The sequence below is a fragment of the Echiichthys vipera genome (genome assembly GCF_963691815.1).
Source record: "Echiichthys vipera genome assembly, chromosome: 16".
Lineage (NCBI taxonomy): Eukaryota > Metazoa > Chordata > Actinopteri > Perciformes > Trachinidae > Echiichthys > Echiichthys vipera.
In genome coordinates this window covers 18,855,185-18,872,485 of record NC_139841.1, presented here as the reverse complement: position 1 = coordinate 18,872,485, position 17,301 = coordinate 18,855,185, and the positions used below count along the sequence as shown (strand labels likewise).

General features: G+C 40.8%; 1 protein-coding gene across 6 annotated transcripts in view; it reads right to left on the bottom strand.

Moving 5' to 3' along the window:
- Positions 1-835: 835 nt before the first annotated feature.
- Positions 836-17,301, bottom strand: part of rgs3a (regulator of G protein signaling 3a) — a gene marked incomplete at its 5' end in the record, with an annotated part of 139,828 nt that continues 123,362 nt past the window's right edge. For 5 of the 6 annotated variants that reach the window (XM_083929284.1, XM_083929285.1, XM_083929287.1 and 2 more), the window contains 5 exons: positions 836-2,922; positions 3,049-3,215; positions 4,228-4,289; positions 5,396-5,497; positions 15,739-15,809. In XM_083929284.1, coding sequence (XP_083785410.1) covers positions 2,722-2,922; positions 3,049-3,215; positions 4,228-4,289; positions 5,396-5,497; positions 15,739-15,809 — 603 coding nt within the window. In that variant the 3' untranslated portion in view covers positions 836-2,721. Of the gene's footprint in view, positions 2,923-3,048; positions 3,216-4,227; positions 4,290-5,395; positions 5,498-10,482; positions 10,622-15,738; positions 15,810-17,301 lie in introns of those variants that run through there. The other variant, XM_083929289.1, reaches the window with a different exon arrangement.

The window sequence follows — 17,301 nt, the reverse complement described above, 5'->3', positions numbered from 1 at the left end:
TACTCCACTCCATCCCCCTAACAATTTTGTATTAGTGACAAAGTATGCAGACACTACTTTTTTCAGTTTGTATTGGATTTCATTGATTTGGAAAATTAAAGAGTATTCTTTTTTTAAACAACTTGGATCTTCCTTTTGTAGTTTGGGCGTCATTTCTAATGGTTATGGTAATAATACAGAAACATTTCTAGGACATATTGTAAAAGGGAACAAACAGAAGTGTTCAGACAACCAGGTTGTAAACAAGCCTAGGATTTAGCCATATTATGGAAGCAATGTTGGTAATAATTCCTCATTGCATAGGAAAACTATGCGTCAGGTCAAAGTTGAATGAAGAATCCATCTGTAATCTGTTTATATTCGTCTGACTGCTCCTGTTGTAGCGCTCAGATTTATTTTCAGTAAGAGCGCCACGTTCCAAGATCTCAGAACTGAACTTGGTAATGTGATGTCATCATTACCAACAGGAATTATAGCTAAATCTATAATCAAATTATAAAAAAATTGTACTTTAGGCAAGTTCTGACAAAGGAAGGCTAGCTGTTTATAGCCTTTATGCTAAGCTAAGCTAAGCTAAATGGCTTAGCTGCTAGTGTGTATATTTGGTGTGTGGTATCAATCTTCTCATCTTTTCGCAAGAAAGCAAATATGCAACTTCATACAACTGTCTGTTACCTTTAATAAGTTCATGGGAGTTTGAATGCCCGTCAGTCTTGGCCTGTTTGTGACCAATTCTGATGAGCAAATGCACACAAAAAAATCCAGAGACAACACATCTTACTTCATCAGTTGGTTGGTTTATTTATCATTAGCAATGACACCAAATGTACTCTACGGTTTTCACTTGCTATCAGAGGAGATGCATTTTGAATTGTAAACAGTGAAAATGATAAAATGCATTTCAGAAAACTCCTTACAAGCAGTGTATGACCAGGGAAAAGAGCAGATTGTACCTGCTCTTGCTCACCTACTTTTTTTTTTAACAATACATATCATCTTATAGTTTTGAGTCTCTCATATTTACATAGATACAGCTGGGTCCCACATTCACCAGCAGAGACCTATTTGTTTTTTTTTGTTTTTGTTTGTTTTTAATGTGTTGTCACATTATTTTCTTAAAGAATTATATTTACAACCAAAATGCCCCCCAGCTGCCTGCTGCCAGGGGTTAACACACAGTTAGAATCATTTGCTTAAAATTCATTTAACTACTTATGGTTCTTGAAAGTTTACATTGTAAGTCAACCTTATAGCTCTACATTTTTTTTTCTCTTAACAAATAAAGTTAATACAGAGCTCAAGCCATTCGTCTTCCCCATAAAAATGTAAAATTATCCAAATAAATGAACAACCCAAAACAAAATAATAAAATAAAAAACAATATTGCACTTAAAGTTCAGGACAGCATTGGACCTGTTTGGTGGTTGAGAGGAAAGTGAGAGCTTTTAGCGGAGTGCTTTAGAGGAGGTAAGGGTGTCTGTAGAAGCATCCAGCAAGTTAATCTAAATAAATAGGCAAACCTTTGTACAACATGAAGCAACTTTGTTCCTCCATCTATGAAACGAGCAACCTCTTGTGTATTGCTCAGAAGAACTAGGGAGTGCACGTTGGAACCTTAAAGCATGTAAAAACAGTGAGGGTGTAGAAAAACAGAAGATAAACCAAGCTGGAACCGGTCATGGCAATGTCCTGAGAATGCTTCCTCGGTTAGTCCAGAATGAGCTACAATGTTAAAGGAAATGTCGTTTTGCTGTGTTTTGCTTTTTTTTTCTTCTTCAGTTTTCATTCCTTGTTGTAAACAGTCTTTGGAGACAGGAAGCAAGGCATCTTTGTCTTCCATTACTGGCTATGAACTTGACTTTTAATGTCTTTTAATGTGATAGTAACACATTCCTGTGATTCATCCCACCTCCAGTCCGTCCGTTATTTAAATGTTTGTGTTCTTTGCCCGTCGCTGTCTCCGTCTTTGTCCCTGTTGAGCGCTTTCCACAGTCTTGGGATGAACTGAATAAGGTGAAAGCTGTTTATAGAAGCTTTGAAAGTGTAGGTGTTTAACAGAGATGCACCTTAAGCAGAGCCATAGCGCTAGCATTCATTCAGACATCTTGTTTCCCCCGCCCTCCTCCGTCATACAGTTTGGAGCACGAAGAAAAAAGGAATTTGTGTCGTACCGACAGCTTTGAAGTGGCCTCACAGAGAATGTGGTGGAGGAAAGGAAGGGATTTATAGTGGAGTTTTAAAAAGGAAATTAAGGGAAAAAAAGTGACAAAACAGTACCGGACTGTCTTCATGTCTGCAGGGTTTTCTCAGCAACCCCTCCTTTTCTCCAGTACAACTGGACAAAAACTTAAAAACATGAGCAAAACTGACACCACAAAAAAAGAGAGACAGTGATCAGACAAGCGTCCAGCTCCTGCTCCAGCCCTCATTTGTGGGCTTTTTAGGAACATCCATCCATCCACTCATCTGTCCATTCATACATCCATCCACCTGGTAACTGTAAACTACATTCCTTTGCAGTGCCATAGCTTTGTCGCGTCCTCTCACATCATAACAACACAAAAATCATAGTGGATGGGATGACATACACACACAAAAAAAGTAAAAAAGGCAAACAAAGACCCTCACATCCCACCCACCCAAGCTACTTTTTTCAAGTCTGACCCTTTTTTCGCTCATCATCATTATTTTTCTCTTCTCCTGCAATCTTTTTCTGGTCTCTTATGACGAAGACGAAGTCGGAGTGGAGCTGGCCTTTTTTTGGTTGATTAAGTCCACGTAGAGTTCTGAGCGTAGGAAGCGGGGGTATGAGTCCTTCTCCATCAGCCCGTATATCCGCCTCTGTGCTAGCTCAAAGCAGGAGCGTGTCACATTCTGCAGGTTGTCCTTAGTGTGATCTCTGGTATATGAATCCAAATTTACCTGCAGAGGAGAGGAATAAAAAAAAATGTTTTGGAAGAAAGTGAGAGGAGAAAATGCATGTTTTCTTTTTTTTGCATGAGGTCTGTTTTGGTGCCATTTTTTCCATTATCGATATGTTGCACTCACCTCTTTACAAGACTGGATAGCAATGTATTCTGCAAAGATTTTCTTGGCTTTAGAGGCCATCTTGGACTGCGACTTGATCTTCTTGTATTCCTCACATGCTAGCCAGAATTCCAGATTCTCCTCGCTGAACTCTGTGCGAAGGAAAGCTCTGAACGCTGCCAGACCATCTGAGGGAAAGCAGAGAGGAGGAGGAGAATAAACAAGGAGAGTTTACTAGAGTGCTATGGCAACCTCACTGCTGAAGCTCTCCTCAGAGTTTCAGCACCTAAATTAGTTCTGTGACGGCCTTTTGAGTCATGTGGTCGGCATAAAGTGAAACATAAAAAAACTAACACTGTCTGCAGCACATATTCCACTCCTCAACATCCTTTAAGTGACATCACCCATCCGTCAGCATGACATCTATGCATTCCCCTTTACACATGCTGTGAATGAACAAAGAGATGACTGTTTCAGTGTGAGGGGGGGAAAGGACTAATTCTGGCACTTTGGGCTTTTTCTGTTTCAGTCAAGTTAATGATTAGAGGAAGAAGGCATCCAGAAGAAAGAATAGCAGGAAGCCGTGTCCACCCACTTCTCCCGTCTGCACCTTTCCGTTCCCATGAATCACCCGATTGCAAGCGATCATCTCTTACCTCATTCTGGTAAGCAGGAGTGAGGTAAGGGGAAGAAAAGAGGAAATCAGAAGGGGGAGAATAAAGAGGCCAACAGAGATGAATGAGAAACAGATGTAGGGCTGGCTTTGTATCAGCTTTTAAAAAGGATTTGGACTGAACTGTGGAAGATGAACTGTGGAAAATAAAAATAGCAACAAACTTGCAGTGTGCCTGTTTAGTCTCCCTTCTTCTCTATAATGCATGGAATCTGTCCGTTGGGAAGGGATTAGGGAAACTTGATGCAAGCTGCACGTTGCTGTGTGTGTGTGTGTGTGTGTGTGTGTGTGTGTAATCCATATATCAGCACATGCATATTTCCCGTGCTCTACTCCCTCCTCCACCACATCATGCAAGCACTGTACGTCTATATTCACTCACTGTCGAGAACAATATTACACATAATCATATTGAACAAATGATAAACACACAAAGAGAGATGATTTCCATGTTTGCAAATAAGGAAGAAGATGACTGACAAAAGAAAGAGAAATTAAATGAAGAAAAATGATTTAAAGTTACTTACATTTGTGTGTCAACAGCTTGTCAAGGGAGTCCCCCCATTTGAGTGCTTCCTCTGGGGTGGGCCTGCAGATAAAAACGGAGCGATTCTTTAACAAGCCCATCTCAGCCAGGTTTCTCATTGTGTGACCCATCCGCAGAACATAAGTCTATGCTGGGTAGATGAGTGTAAACAAAGTAGGTAATTCCTCTCCGTTGTCTCCTTCCACTCTAGTCTGTGTCTACTGTTCTTCTCCTCTCATTCGGATGTGCTTTGTGAAAGCTAACAGCAGTGAGAGAGCCTTGAGTCTATCTTCTTCACCCTGGTGGGGGTAGGCATTTATATTCCCACTGAATGCAACTTGGAAGGCGGGAGGGGAGGGGCTCCAGCCAACCAATGGGGATGTGTTGTAGGGTTTAAAGACCTCCTCCCCCACCAGTGTCTGCCTCCCCCCTGCTGCCTCATTCTTTTCTGTACCATGCTGTAAAGCATGGCTTTTCACAGTGCTCATCTGCAATCCACATCTGAGGCCTTACTTGTCAAAGTAAGAATAAAAATGTCCTTTTATTTTCAGGTTAATTTTTATTGTGCCTTTTAATAATGAATTGGAGTTTTAGCAGATATTCTGACATCTATTCTGGTCATCAACAAATTGCACTTGCTCTTACAATGTGCCATTTTGTTTTCCTACTATTGTGTCTTTTAGAACATGTATCTACAATTATTGAATGTTTGTGTTGGTTGGCAAAGTGCACTGAAAGGTTTATACTGTTTGTTATAAGAAAAATGTTAATACCGATCATATTGACAATGGGCATTTAAAATGGCTATTTGGGACCAAATGTCAAGAATATATAAAAAGAATGGTTGCTTATCTTACAAACTTGATTAGCCTCCTGTTAAGTAATTTGAAATTACAGAATTTCATAGAAATATACGGTATTTCATTTCATAAACATATTCTCCCTATAATTAAAAATCACAAAGCCAAACAATTCAAGATCCCACCTTCAGATGTGCCATTGTTACACAAACGTTCTCTCATTCATTTTATTAATGCCACACATTTCAAGCACACTCCCTTCACGGCTACTGCCCACACGTCTGTCTTCCAAGGCCAGGTCGTCACCAGTTGTGGCGAGAGCCGGAACATACACCCACATGCACATGCTGTCAGGAAGTGGCTACTTACTTGACTGACTTCATAGATTTGTCTAACTTGCTGGCTGGGTTGCTTCCTGGAGATTCATTCCTCCTCCGGAGGAAAGCCAGCCGATTCTTCATGTCTTTGGCCCTGGGTGAGCAAAAGATAGAAGACAGAAAGAATGGAAGAGATGGCAAGAGAGGAAAGAGTGACAGAAAGATTTATGAATATGGAAGGAGGCGAAGGAAGGGGAAAGAAGGAAAATGGAATGAAAGAATGAAAGGGATGATAAAGTAGATAAAGGAGGTGGGGAAAAAGAGACAGAAGAAAGTGTGTTGATTCCAAGTCCAAAGTCCACAATTAAAACAATCCAAGGCACTGTAAATCCACATGAAATCAAACCCACAAAAGCCAGAAAAGATGAAAATAAATGTTGTGTTGTGTACATTTTAGTCTTCAGCCAGGTATGTTGGTATGGTGGGACAAAACTTTTCCAAAAGGCGGATATCAAGCTCCCTTTTCCTCGCTTTGTGTCAGTGTCTCGCCTGTCAATCTAATATCTCTAACAGTCTTTCCTTTAGATGTGTCCCTGACAGGTTCCTCGGCAGGGACTGAGCGAATGTGGCAGAGAAGGAGGAGAGAAACTCAATCCTCACTCCTCTGTTTCATCACGCCATTCTCCATGTGCCTAGAGGGGTTGCTGAGAGGGAGCTGACCCAGGGCTGAGGCAACAGGGCACAGTGACCTCCTCACTCCTCTGCTTCCTTACAGCAGCAGCACCCAAAATCCTCCTGACTGCCCACCTCACCTGTTTCACCTTCCTCCAACTGTCACATACCCACACACATGCAGGCACACACACACACACACACACACACACACACACACACACACACACACACACACACACACACACACACACACACACACACACACACACACACACACACACGCACACGCACACGCACACACACACACACACACACACACTCCCCACTACATATGCGCTACCTTAAATCTCACACAAGGTGATACACCAATCTGCAATCCCCAGGGGCTCCTTCAGAATCCTGCGCATTCCCATAATCCCATGGTATGTGTCCTGGCTTTTCCTGACCTGGAGCACGTGCTGCCTCAATGGGATGTGACCTCACTCAACACCCATTTCCTGAGTCCCTGCTTTTGATTTCCACTGTGGATTGGCTGGCCCGCTAATAATGCAGCGCAGCAGTGTGCGCTTGCTGGCCCTAATCACTGCAAGCTGTTCCACTGCCAACCCACAGCCCCCAGGAGAGCATGTACACCCCAAATTAAGAAACAAGGCTGCCCGTTATAGACACTTTTCATTCAAACATGCAGACACGGGGGGTGGAAGAACATGCAACTGTGGATTAGCACAAACACTGTACTTGAATATACTTTGATGGGGATGAAAGAACACCCACGAACATTTCAAAGAACCCTCTGTACACCTGTGTCAACTCATGCACACTTCACTGGTGCTTTCATGCCAGTCACAGGTGTTGGAAAACACCCAGTCTCCACCAGTGTGTGCATGTGTGCCAATGGAAGTGGGAGAGAGATAATGTATGCATGCGTAAATGCGCGGTGGTCACAGTGCGGCTGCTGAAGTGAACAGAGAACACAGTCAGCTATCTGATGTGAGTTTTCCAACTGCCGCAGGACAGGAAAGGTAGAAACATACCCATATACACATGATACAACATGACTGCATGTGCTGTTTCGAGCAGCAGCTGAATAGCTTCTTTAAAATCAGGATGAGTGTGACTTTGTGGGTGTATTGATTTGGCTGTGTTTTGACTGGGGGGCGAGAGAGAGAAAGAGAGAGAGCCACAAGACGCCTGTTTGAGAGAGTTTGTAAGGTTCAGGATATTTATTAACTGCAATTGTTACCCGTATATGAAAAACAGTAAAATCATGTGTTGGTGTGGATATCTTAAAAAAAAATAGCAAACTCAAAAGACACTTGGAGGAAAAGACAAAGTTCTAAATGAATTCCACATCTAATCCTAGGGAATACCTTAACATCCATGCAGCATCACTGGTGGAGAGATGACTCATCCATTGATTGAAATAACATATGTGTCGTATATGAAGTGGGCTTAAAACAGATGCTTACCTTTCTTTCACTGGAAACAATAGGGTGCTCTAACACAGTGTTCCTGTGAATAGCTCGCACTTGTCAGCCTGAAGGACATTATGACTCAAATAAAAACTCTCTTGCTGTTAAAGAAACTCATAACACTGAAGCAGGATTCATTAGATTGTTCTATTTTTAGGTTGCACTCAATCCAATTAGGTCTGGAGCTGTGCATGTGCTAGCGAAAACACAGCCTCGTGTGTGGAAGAGACATATTTTAAAAGCGGTGGAAAATATTCTGTAGGCCTGACAAAAAGACACTTTATTATTTATGTCTGGCTTTATACAAGCTGAGGCCGCATGGGTATGATGTGACAATGATGTCATAGCAACAGCCACTTTTAAGGGAAATGTGTGCTTCTATCCTGCCACCATGTGGGTGTCAATGAATATTGCAAACACAAACAGTTTAAACATTTTACGCCCTTGAGTGGTACAGATTGCTTGCAAGGCATTCTTCTGTCCCAATAGTTGGTGGTGTCAACACTGGAAACAATTTGAGCAAACATCATCCTATGATTTGTCTTTACTTCTAATTTTCAGAAATTCAAATACAGCACTGACACTATTCTTCAAAAGATGTGGTACATATTGCGCATTATGTTGCTGCCTCATTTAAACCACTACACATCAGCTACAATGAAGGCAGAAAATACTTTTTTTTCCCTGTAAGTGTGCGTGTTAGGTAATGCGTCATATTACAGGAGGTGTGAGAAACTCAACTGATATGACCAGGCATGAAACTGCCCGTTTGCTTGTTAGCATAAGGGAAGACACTATTAGTTTGTTGATGGAAAACCTCACCCTTAAAGGTCCCATATGGTAAAAGTAAGATTTCTTTTTTGAATATAAAGCAGGTCTAGTTGTTATATAAATACTGTGAAAAATGCACACATCCCGTATTAAGAAACTGCCTTTAAACAAGCCATCAGGACTTCTGTACAGTTGTGATGTCACAGCTGTAATATAGTCTGTATAGGTAGACAGTGCCAAAAATAAAGTGTTTTTTCTCCTTCAAAGCAAGTCAACATGTTGTAGGAGAAACTTTAAAATACAAATACGAACCTGAAAACGAACATGATTTGGGGCCTTTAACTTAGACTTAAAACAGGAGGAAAAGGGAAGTTCTCTTCATACCAACTGTGCGAACCAGAACCAAGGTTACAGATATTTCTCTATCAGTTTTCTTCATTATCAGAAATGGAAAGTAGTCTTGAGTCTATTTCTAGAGCAACGTCACATAAGAATGATACTGTGCTCTTTGCACCTCTGCTCTTTATGTGCTAATGGTAATTCTCACAGCCTCTCACTTTGAGTGGCTCTGTATTTAAAATAATGTATCTGCTAATAGCTCCCCAGCTTTAACACCATTAGCAATGTATCGCACTCCATTTGATTTATTACATGCGATGACCACTTCACTTCACTTAATCTGCCAAAAGACTGACACATGCTCTTTAAAGGATTATCAAATTGAGATGATCTTTGATCGAACATGCTGCCGTCCAGAAATATATGCTCCACTGCCCCACCAACAAACCAGCATGTCCATGTTTGCAGCAAAGGCATAATGTGTACACACCCTGATGGAAGGAGTGAGAGGTCTTTAGCTTCGCAATTATCTGAGGTTTCCGTACTCTTTATTCCCTCTTTGCTTGGCTCACATTAGACGCACTAATAGCACCCCGCTGGCTATTCCTGGTGTTCTGAAAAGTAGGCTGCACTCCCAGGGAAAGGCTCTGAGAGCACATGGGTGAGAGCTGCAGACAAACTACAGATCACAATGTATCACACAAGCCCAAGATAATTCCACTGCCCCACTTCATCCCACTTTGGTTGTTGCGACATGATGCTGTGTTTGCCCCAAAGATAGGAGTTCTTTGTGAGATTTGGGCCGCAGCGATGAGAAGGAATTGAAATACAGTGAGAGCAGCCCAAGGTTCAAAAAAGTTTTCATCCCCTCTGCCACTTTCTATTTACAGAAGGCTGTGTGCCCATGAAGTGAATACATGACAATCCACCCAAATAGCACTGTGCAGGCGTGCGAGTCTGTTTGTGCATCTGTTTCTGCAAATACAGTATAATGGGTCATGGGTTGTGTCACTGTGTCTGTAACACTTCACATAACATTAACACTATTGGGCTCTTTCTAAAATAGATATGGGAACAAAGTGTGAGCTTTTGTCCTGCCCTTTATTCACAGACAAAACAGTCCAGAGATGTGATGTATCCAAAAACACAACACATATGTATAGTAACACAATAAGACAAAGAAAGGCTAGACTATAAAGTGCCTCACAACAAAGAAAAGTCCCTCTGTCATATTCCTAGAAGAACAATGAAAAAGGAAATTGTCCTCAATTTTGTCCATAAATATAACATTATCTCATTCACCGTCTCCCTCAATCAAAACCAAAAATGGAGCTCTATTTCCGAGCAAATTCACCTTCCTAGCCACAAAGACCACATGAGCAATCCTATTCCTGAAATCCAGGCTGTGTATAATAAGAAAAAGGGGCAGCCTCAAGTTAGAACTTAAAGCTGCTTCCTCCAAATAGTTTTAGTGCTTTAGCCTCGTGGGGGTTTCTTCTCCCTGTGTCTCACTGTGACTGTCAAATGAGATCCATGTGGAGGTCAGATAGCCTCCTACCAGCTTGGGAGCATTGATTCCTTTGGGACGCAAAAACAGCCCCCACCCACACTGTCCTTATCCTCCCTTCTGATGTTTCTGATTCATGATAATCAACGTGCAGATTAACCTACACACACACACGTGCGCACCATGCATGCACGCACACACGCACACGCACACGCACACACACACACACACACGCGCACACAAACACACACACACACACACACACACACACACACACACACACACACACACACACACACACACACACACACACACACACACACACACACACACACACACACACACACACACACACACACACAGCCTTGCTCTTACCTTTCGAGGTACTTCTCTGAGAAATCAACCATAGTGTGAAACATGGGTGCCAGCCTGTACGCAGGTTCAGTTCGTGTGTCTGGAAATTAGACTGCATGTAAGCGTGTGCTCAGTGGGGCCAGGGGTTTGTTTGACAATCACATTCCTCTAACCCCTGAGAGGATGTGGTGGTGCTTTATATAGTCCCGGGGGTCTGGGGAAGGCGGACCCTGTACTCACCCAATCATCATGCAGTGTTTAGAGAGAACAGATTCCTTCCACTGGGGCCTGGATGTTTGTTTGTTTTTTTTGTTTTTTTGTTTCATGCATTAGTAAGGGGAGATCACGTGTGTCTTTTTAGCAAAAGAAGTGACTTGACTATTCTATGTGTCAGATAACAATCAGTAGTAGGAATATGTGTTTTTGTTCTGCAACCAGGCTATAAAAAGACTTAACACACATCAAAATATTATACTATCTCTTCTGTAGTTCCTGCACAGGATGCTTGTTAGCTTTAAACTTTATTTAACCGATTCAGACAAGTACAGGTTCAGTTTTAGCTGTGTCAGAAAATAGATTAACTTGATATACAGGTAGATTTTCAATTGGCCCCCTTTTCTTTTAAATACCGTGTCTGAGTGGCTTTAGTCATGTTTTAAACATATCATAACTTTAACTATAAGTGCTAATGCTTGATACATGGTTGTGTGTGATTGAATGTTAAAATGGCTGATTGCCTGGCAGTCATCTCCAACTGAGTAATGAGTCCAGGCAAAATAATGTTATAAGTTACCTGGATATAACTTCAGTTCTTTATGTTTGTGCGTAGCAACGCAAAAAAGGGGCCTTACATACATCATGAAAACAAAAGCAGGTAATATCAAACATTCGTCTCAGAACAGCTACTAGGGATAGTACAGAATCAGTATGATGCTGCGAAAAAGACCATACCATAACACTCTCCATACATCAATACTGAAAAGACTATGTCTTCAGTATCACTATATATGTACCATGCATACACCACACAGAGGGAAAAAAAAGCACAGATGGTAATCTTCACTTCAGGGGCACTTTGCATTTTGCTCCGTTATTTCTGCCCTCTCCATCTGTCTGTATTTTCTTTTAACACAAAGTTGGATCACTGAGGTATTGCTATCCCAATAAACTTAATTTTCTTCCAGATTAAACTGTAAATCAGATCATGTTTCTGCATCTTAGTCTGGTGCATTAGTTGATGTGCTGTAGGTTTATGGATTTATTGCTACTTGTTGGGAACAACCAGACAGGAAAAAGGGAGTATAATTTTGCAGGAATCCATTGCTTTGGGGAAGCAGAACACCTGGGCTAAGTAAAAACAAAAGGTGATAATGGAGGGGGAGAGGCAGAGATAATTTCAGGAACAGCTGTGCTGTCCAGAAAACTAGACACAGGATGTAAAATGTGCGAAATGAAGAAAAAGAAAGTGAGACAATGTGAAACGGTAGAAAGAGGACAGGGGGAAAGAGGAAAAGAAGAAGAGCGAGAATGCTTATGAAGTCGATTACCGGACTGGTGTCTTTGTAGTTGTATATGATGTATGCGAGTCCAACTGCTTTGTAGGAATGGGGGGAGGAAATTTCAAAAAGGGACAGATGTATAGGGCTGGGTATTATTTAAAACATTACTATACCAGTACAAATACCGGTACCCTTGGGCTACATCCACACTACTACGTTTTCATTTAAAAATCTCTTGCGACATTTAAACCTTACGTCCACACTGCTCTGGAGTTTCTGAGCCCTTAAAACGGCATGTATGGAAATGCTGTTGATCCACATTCAGCACACTGAACTGCCATCTCTGTCAAATACACTGCAAAACCCTACATATAGTAATTATTTCTAGACCTTGATACAAAAAGAATCAAATGTAGGTATAGTGTACCAGGAGAAGTTTTAATACGACTTGGTACTGGGTTATTTCAGTCGACATCTTAAGGTGGCGAGTACCAATACCCAGCCCAACACATGTAAGCACCATTTTACCTTAAGGTGAAATAATGGCCTTAATTTTCTTCTTCTATTGATATTTATGTTGTGTATTGTCTGATTCATTCAATATTCCTGTGACTAACAACGATGAAGGTGATTAAGGGAAGAAGAAGAAGAAGACAAGTGTTTACAGTGATGCTACCACTAACTGCCAAACTGAGATCACCCCAAAGAAGAGACAAAAAGATTACAAGTTGCACTCACAGTACACAATGTACAGGAGGGACACTGAGAGGAGAGGAAATCAAGTCCGGTACTACTACTACTTGATCCCCCGCCTCAAAAATCTCATTGCCAGAGGTCAAAGAACATTTTCTAAGCTCTAAATTACTCCGTCTCAACATGATTTGACCATGTAAGAGACTGTTGCACACTGATGTCCATCTGCCTTCTCCATTGGCTCTTTATTTATGTTATATATCAGCTCTGTCATCTGGAGAAAATAATTTAATTTCCTTCATACTTGGTTATACAGGAAGTGTGAGATTTATATCTATAGCATGGACATATTGTGTTTTTAGTCCTCGGTTGAAAGTTACAAAGAAAAATATTGTATTGAGGGTATGTTTATCCGTATGACTTAATATGATTGAGCAGATTATTGCCCTCTGTATGGGTTTACAGTGTGTCAAAATGAAAAAAATTGTTGAAAATCTATCAAATACTGCAAGATGAAAAATTCTTCATAATGGATTACATGCTTATGACATTGAGAATTTAATACAAACAAGGGCTGCAAACAGGAGCCAGAGGTCAAGTGTGTAAACATGAGTGCTTAGAAAGCTTTGTGACTAATCCTTGTGATATTGACAAATGATGACAGGAAAGGGTTGCACTCAATGACGCGAAGTAATGTTGTCTAGAGGAAACAAAACCTTTTCTTCTACACAGCTTTTCATTTGGCCCAGTTGATCCGTGGCGGGCTTCAGTGTGATTGACCCCGTATCAATCCCGCGTTGTGCTTGTGCATGTAAAAATATGCTGTGCCGAACCCTACCTCTGTCAACCGGGCCAAAGCCTAGACACAGCACGGTTGGACGGTTGGACTCACTGGTCAAAGAACTAGACTTAAGCTGTGAATTGTGCTTGGGCACAGCACGAATGACAAGTGGGGGTACGCCCTTAAACAGCAAAAAGAAGGGGTGAATCCATTTAATCAAGGCGATGCAATCAGATATTTACATGACAACCATTCAACATCTTACACATGGGAAACACATTAAAGACGGGTATATAAATGTGGGTAGAGTCTACAACACTTACTTATTCACAAAATCCCTTTGGTATTTTGTCAAGGGAATCAGGATGATGCTAATGTCTGGGTTGGCCTACTAAAATGATTGCAGCATTCTATTTGAGAAGTAAAAATAAATATATTGTTTGCATCACACTAGTCTGACACTTAAAATGATTGACTTTGATTTGATTTGACTACTTTCTATTTCAAAAATTGCAGGTTTTCATTTAATCACAGTATTGCTTGTTTGGCAAACAAATATGAATCCTCCGCAGTGATGGTGGTGTGTAATATAAGATGAGCTAACATCATGATTCATGTTTGTTTATCTACTGCTAATAAGCAAAACACTGTTTGCTAACCTTAACCTGTGACCTATGTCAACAAATGCTGTCAAGCTAAGTTGCAACGTGTGGCCATGACTCAATTTGACAATACACATAGTCATTACTGCCTTTTTCTATTCTGTGTATCGGGTCTTAAATAGATAATGACTCCTTCTTGAAATTACTATGAGAAGTAATGAATCATTGATTTGGAAACAATCACATTCTAGACTCAAAATTGGAAGGAAAGAAAGAACTAAAAACCAATGCTGTATGCTCTGAAGTCTCTGTGCTATGCAAATAAAGCTGGTCTGAAGCTGTTTGCAGCAGCTGACAAAAAGGCAACAAACTCTGGACTCAGGAAACAGGCTGTGGAATCTTAATCACTTAATCTTCTAGTTAACTAAAAAAACATAAAAACACAGCTTGTGCAGAAACATTGGCGGCTATCAGGCCCAGGGACAACCACTGTCAGTGGTTTTATTGTCCTTGCAGTGTGAAATATGCTTTCATGTTGATGAACAGAAGCCTGAATATATGGCTCATTGAACAGCTGATGAATCACTGAGGCGTCGACACACACATATGACATACACCCAAACCCAAACAAACACTCTTCATTCTTAACACGCGCATTACTTCTCACGCTGACGAGAATATGAGACACACGTGGTAACACACTCCTCAGCAGCGCACACATCATTTACCACTTAATTAAGTAGATGATGATCAGTGTTGGATGATTAGCTTTCACAGTCAGCTTAAGCCTAAAAGATGCATCTTCATTTGCAGCTCTGTTAAAATGTGCATGTATTGCAGACTGTCACAATGGTCCAAATATTTGTATGAAACATCAAAGTGAAAAGAACAACCATCCTGCCAACATTAATATAAATCAAATTAAAATAAATTTTACTTTATTTAATAAATTTTATTAAAATTAAATTAAATCAAAGGCCAATGTTTTATAAATTTAGCCATTTAGAGTAGTACATCACAAGCTTTATCGGGATATGAGGTTATATGTATTCTTGGGACAATAACAAGATATCAACTCACTAAAAGCAACTAAAATAAGATTTTTAATAAAACAAATACAAATACAGTGGGAATTTCAAAATAAAGGAAAATCTTCAAGATAGCCGTATTCATCGATATTTTCACTTTGCACTGATAATATTGGATTGTTGATCATTGAATCGATGCATACTGTACATCCAGATGTATGCATCACACCCCTAGTGAAATCAATGTGTGTATGTGCACTGACATCCTCAGTCCATTAATCCAATCAAACCCATACTAAAATGTATCAGAATAAGTCCTTATGTCTCCATTAACCCCCCAATGTGCTAAAACAGGTCATAGACATTCACTATTAGTTTGGACAAAAGTAAAGACATCCTTTTAACATAATGGATGTTAAAGCAGGGTGTGAAACTTTTACCCTTTTACTGGATGCACAAGTTGATTAAATTAGCATGAAAATAAAAGGCTGATGACTGAGAATTGAAAGTGGTCACTCTCATTTCTTCTCTTTTTTTCCCACATAAAAGCCAAAGCATTGTTTTCCTAAATAATGGTTTAAGAGGAAACACAACTTTCAATGAGCAGACGGTGAAACTAAAAATTACCAAGGACAGGAAACACACACAAAAGAAAGATTTATGTGAGTACTTACAGGTTCTTGGATTTCTTCTTCTTTGTTCCTTCGGGGCCGACCTCGCAGCTACAGGGGGATCCGGAGCTCAGCTGAGGGGAGATGAAGGAGAGCACACACTGCATCATCCACCCTCTAGAAAGAAAGAGAGTCCTGTAGCCTCATACTGTAGCTAGCTTAAATAGCTCCAACAGGCAATGAAAACCTAAGTAAGCTAGTAGGTTCTTGATGTGTCCAGTTAGGCTAGTTCTTAATACACACAGCCAGCCACCCAAATGATTAATCCATAGCAGCAGTCCAGAGTGTAAATCCAACAAGGCAAAGCTCTCAGAGGTGTCTGTCTATGTCTTGCTGAAGATATCGGTCTGACACTTTGTGTGTATGCAGCAGATGGTGTTTGTAAACAGGCTACAACAAAGTAAGGAAAATCTGCGAGAGTGAGAGAGTGTGAGAGACTACGGCTGTTGTTTCTGCTGGCCTCCAACTGTGCCCCAGGTTTGAAGTGTTGAGCCAAGACCCCCGGTTTCACATTACACTTTCTGCCAACCCACCATCTTGATTGGTCAAGAGGCAAAGGGAAGTTGCTGCAGGGTGGGGAAGGGGTCAATCTCCACTAATCTGATGGCCTGAAGCTGCCCCATTGTATGTGTATGGGTTTGTGTGTGTGTGTGTGAGAGAGGCTCTAAATAATGAGCCATTGTATTACAGGAACACACAGTTGAATCTGAGCTAGATACTGACCACAGCTGGTAACACACAGTGTAATGTGGTCTGTCTTTGTGGGACCCAAAGTGAGTTTCAACCTATGGTTTCAACCTTTAGGGTGAGGACCTTTTTTGGGAAAGGCTTCACTTCTTGAAGGTGGTGTTTTAAGGTTAAGGTGACACTCCCCAAAACACTCACTCCCTGTAGGCTTTAAGGACAGCTGTAAAGTTTGTGGTTTCCTCATTGAGGGAGAACAGCAGCTTGATTTCAGTCACTTATTGTAAATTCTAAATACCTCTAGAAACCTCTCAAACCCCAAAGGTCCCAACTACTAACATAACAATTCATATTTTCTTTCTTCAAACATTTTTTTCCCTGTCTTAAACACTTTTTAAGATTGGAATCTATGGTAAGTGCCTGACTTTAAGGTGACCACAGCTGTTGTTCTCCATCAGTAAGGAAGCTACAAACCTTTTACAGTCACCTTTCAACCCTACAGTTGTGTTAAACCATACATTTTGTATGAAGTACCCGTTTAATTGAACAGCCTGGCAATGTTGGAAATACGCATATTCTCTTTCTTGCTGAGTTAGATGAGATGATTGATACGAGCTGTTTCCCCCTTGTTTCCAGTCTTTATGCTAAGCTATGCTACGCTGTAGTCCTACCCTGGCTGTAGCTGATACTCTTCAATTTTATCAATTTTCTCAGCTAACTCTCTGTGCTAAAGTGAGTGAGCATATTGCCCCAAATCTCAAACTATTCCTATAAAAAGGTCCCATGTTATGCAAATTTTCAGGTTACATTTTTAAAAAGGCTTTATTTTCTCCATACTGTCTGTCTGAATATACCTGTATTCAACCTCTGTCTAAAGCGTTC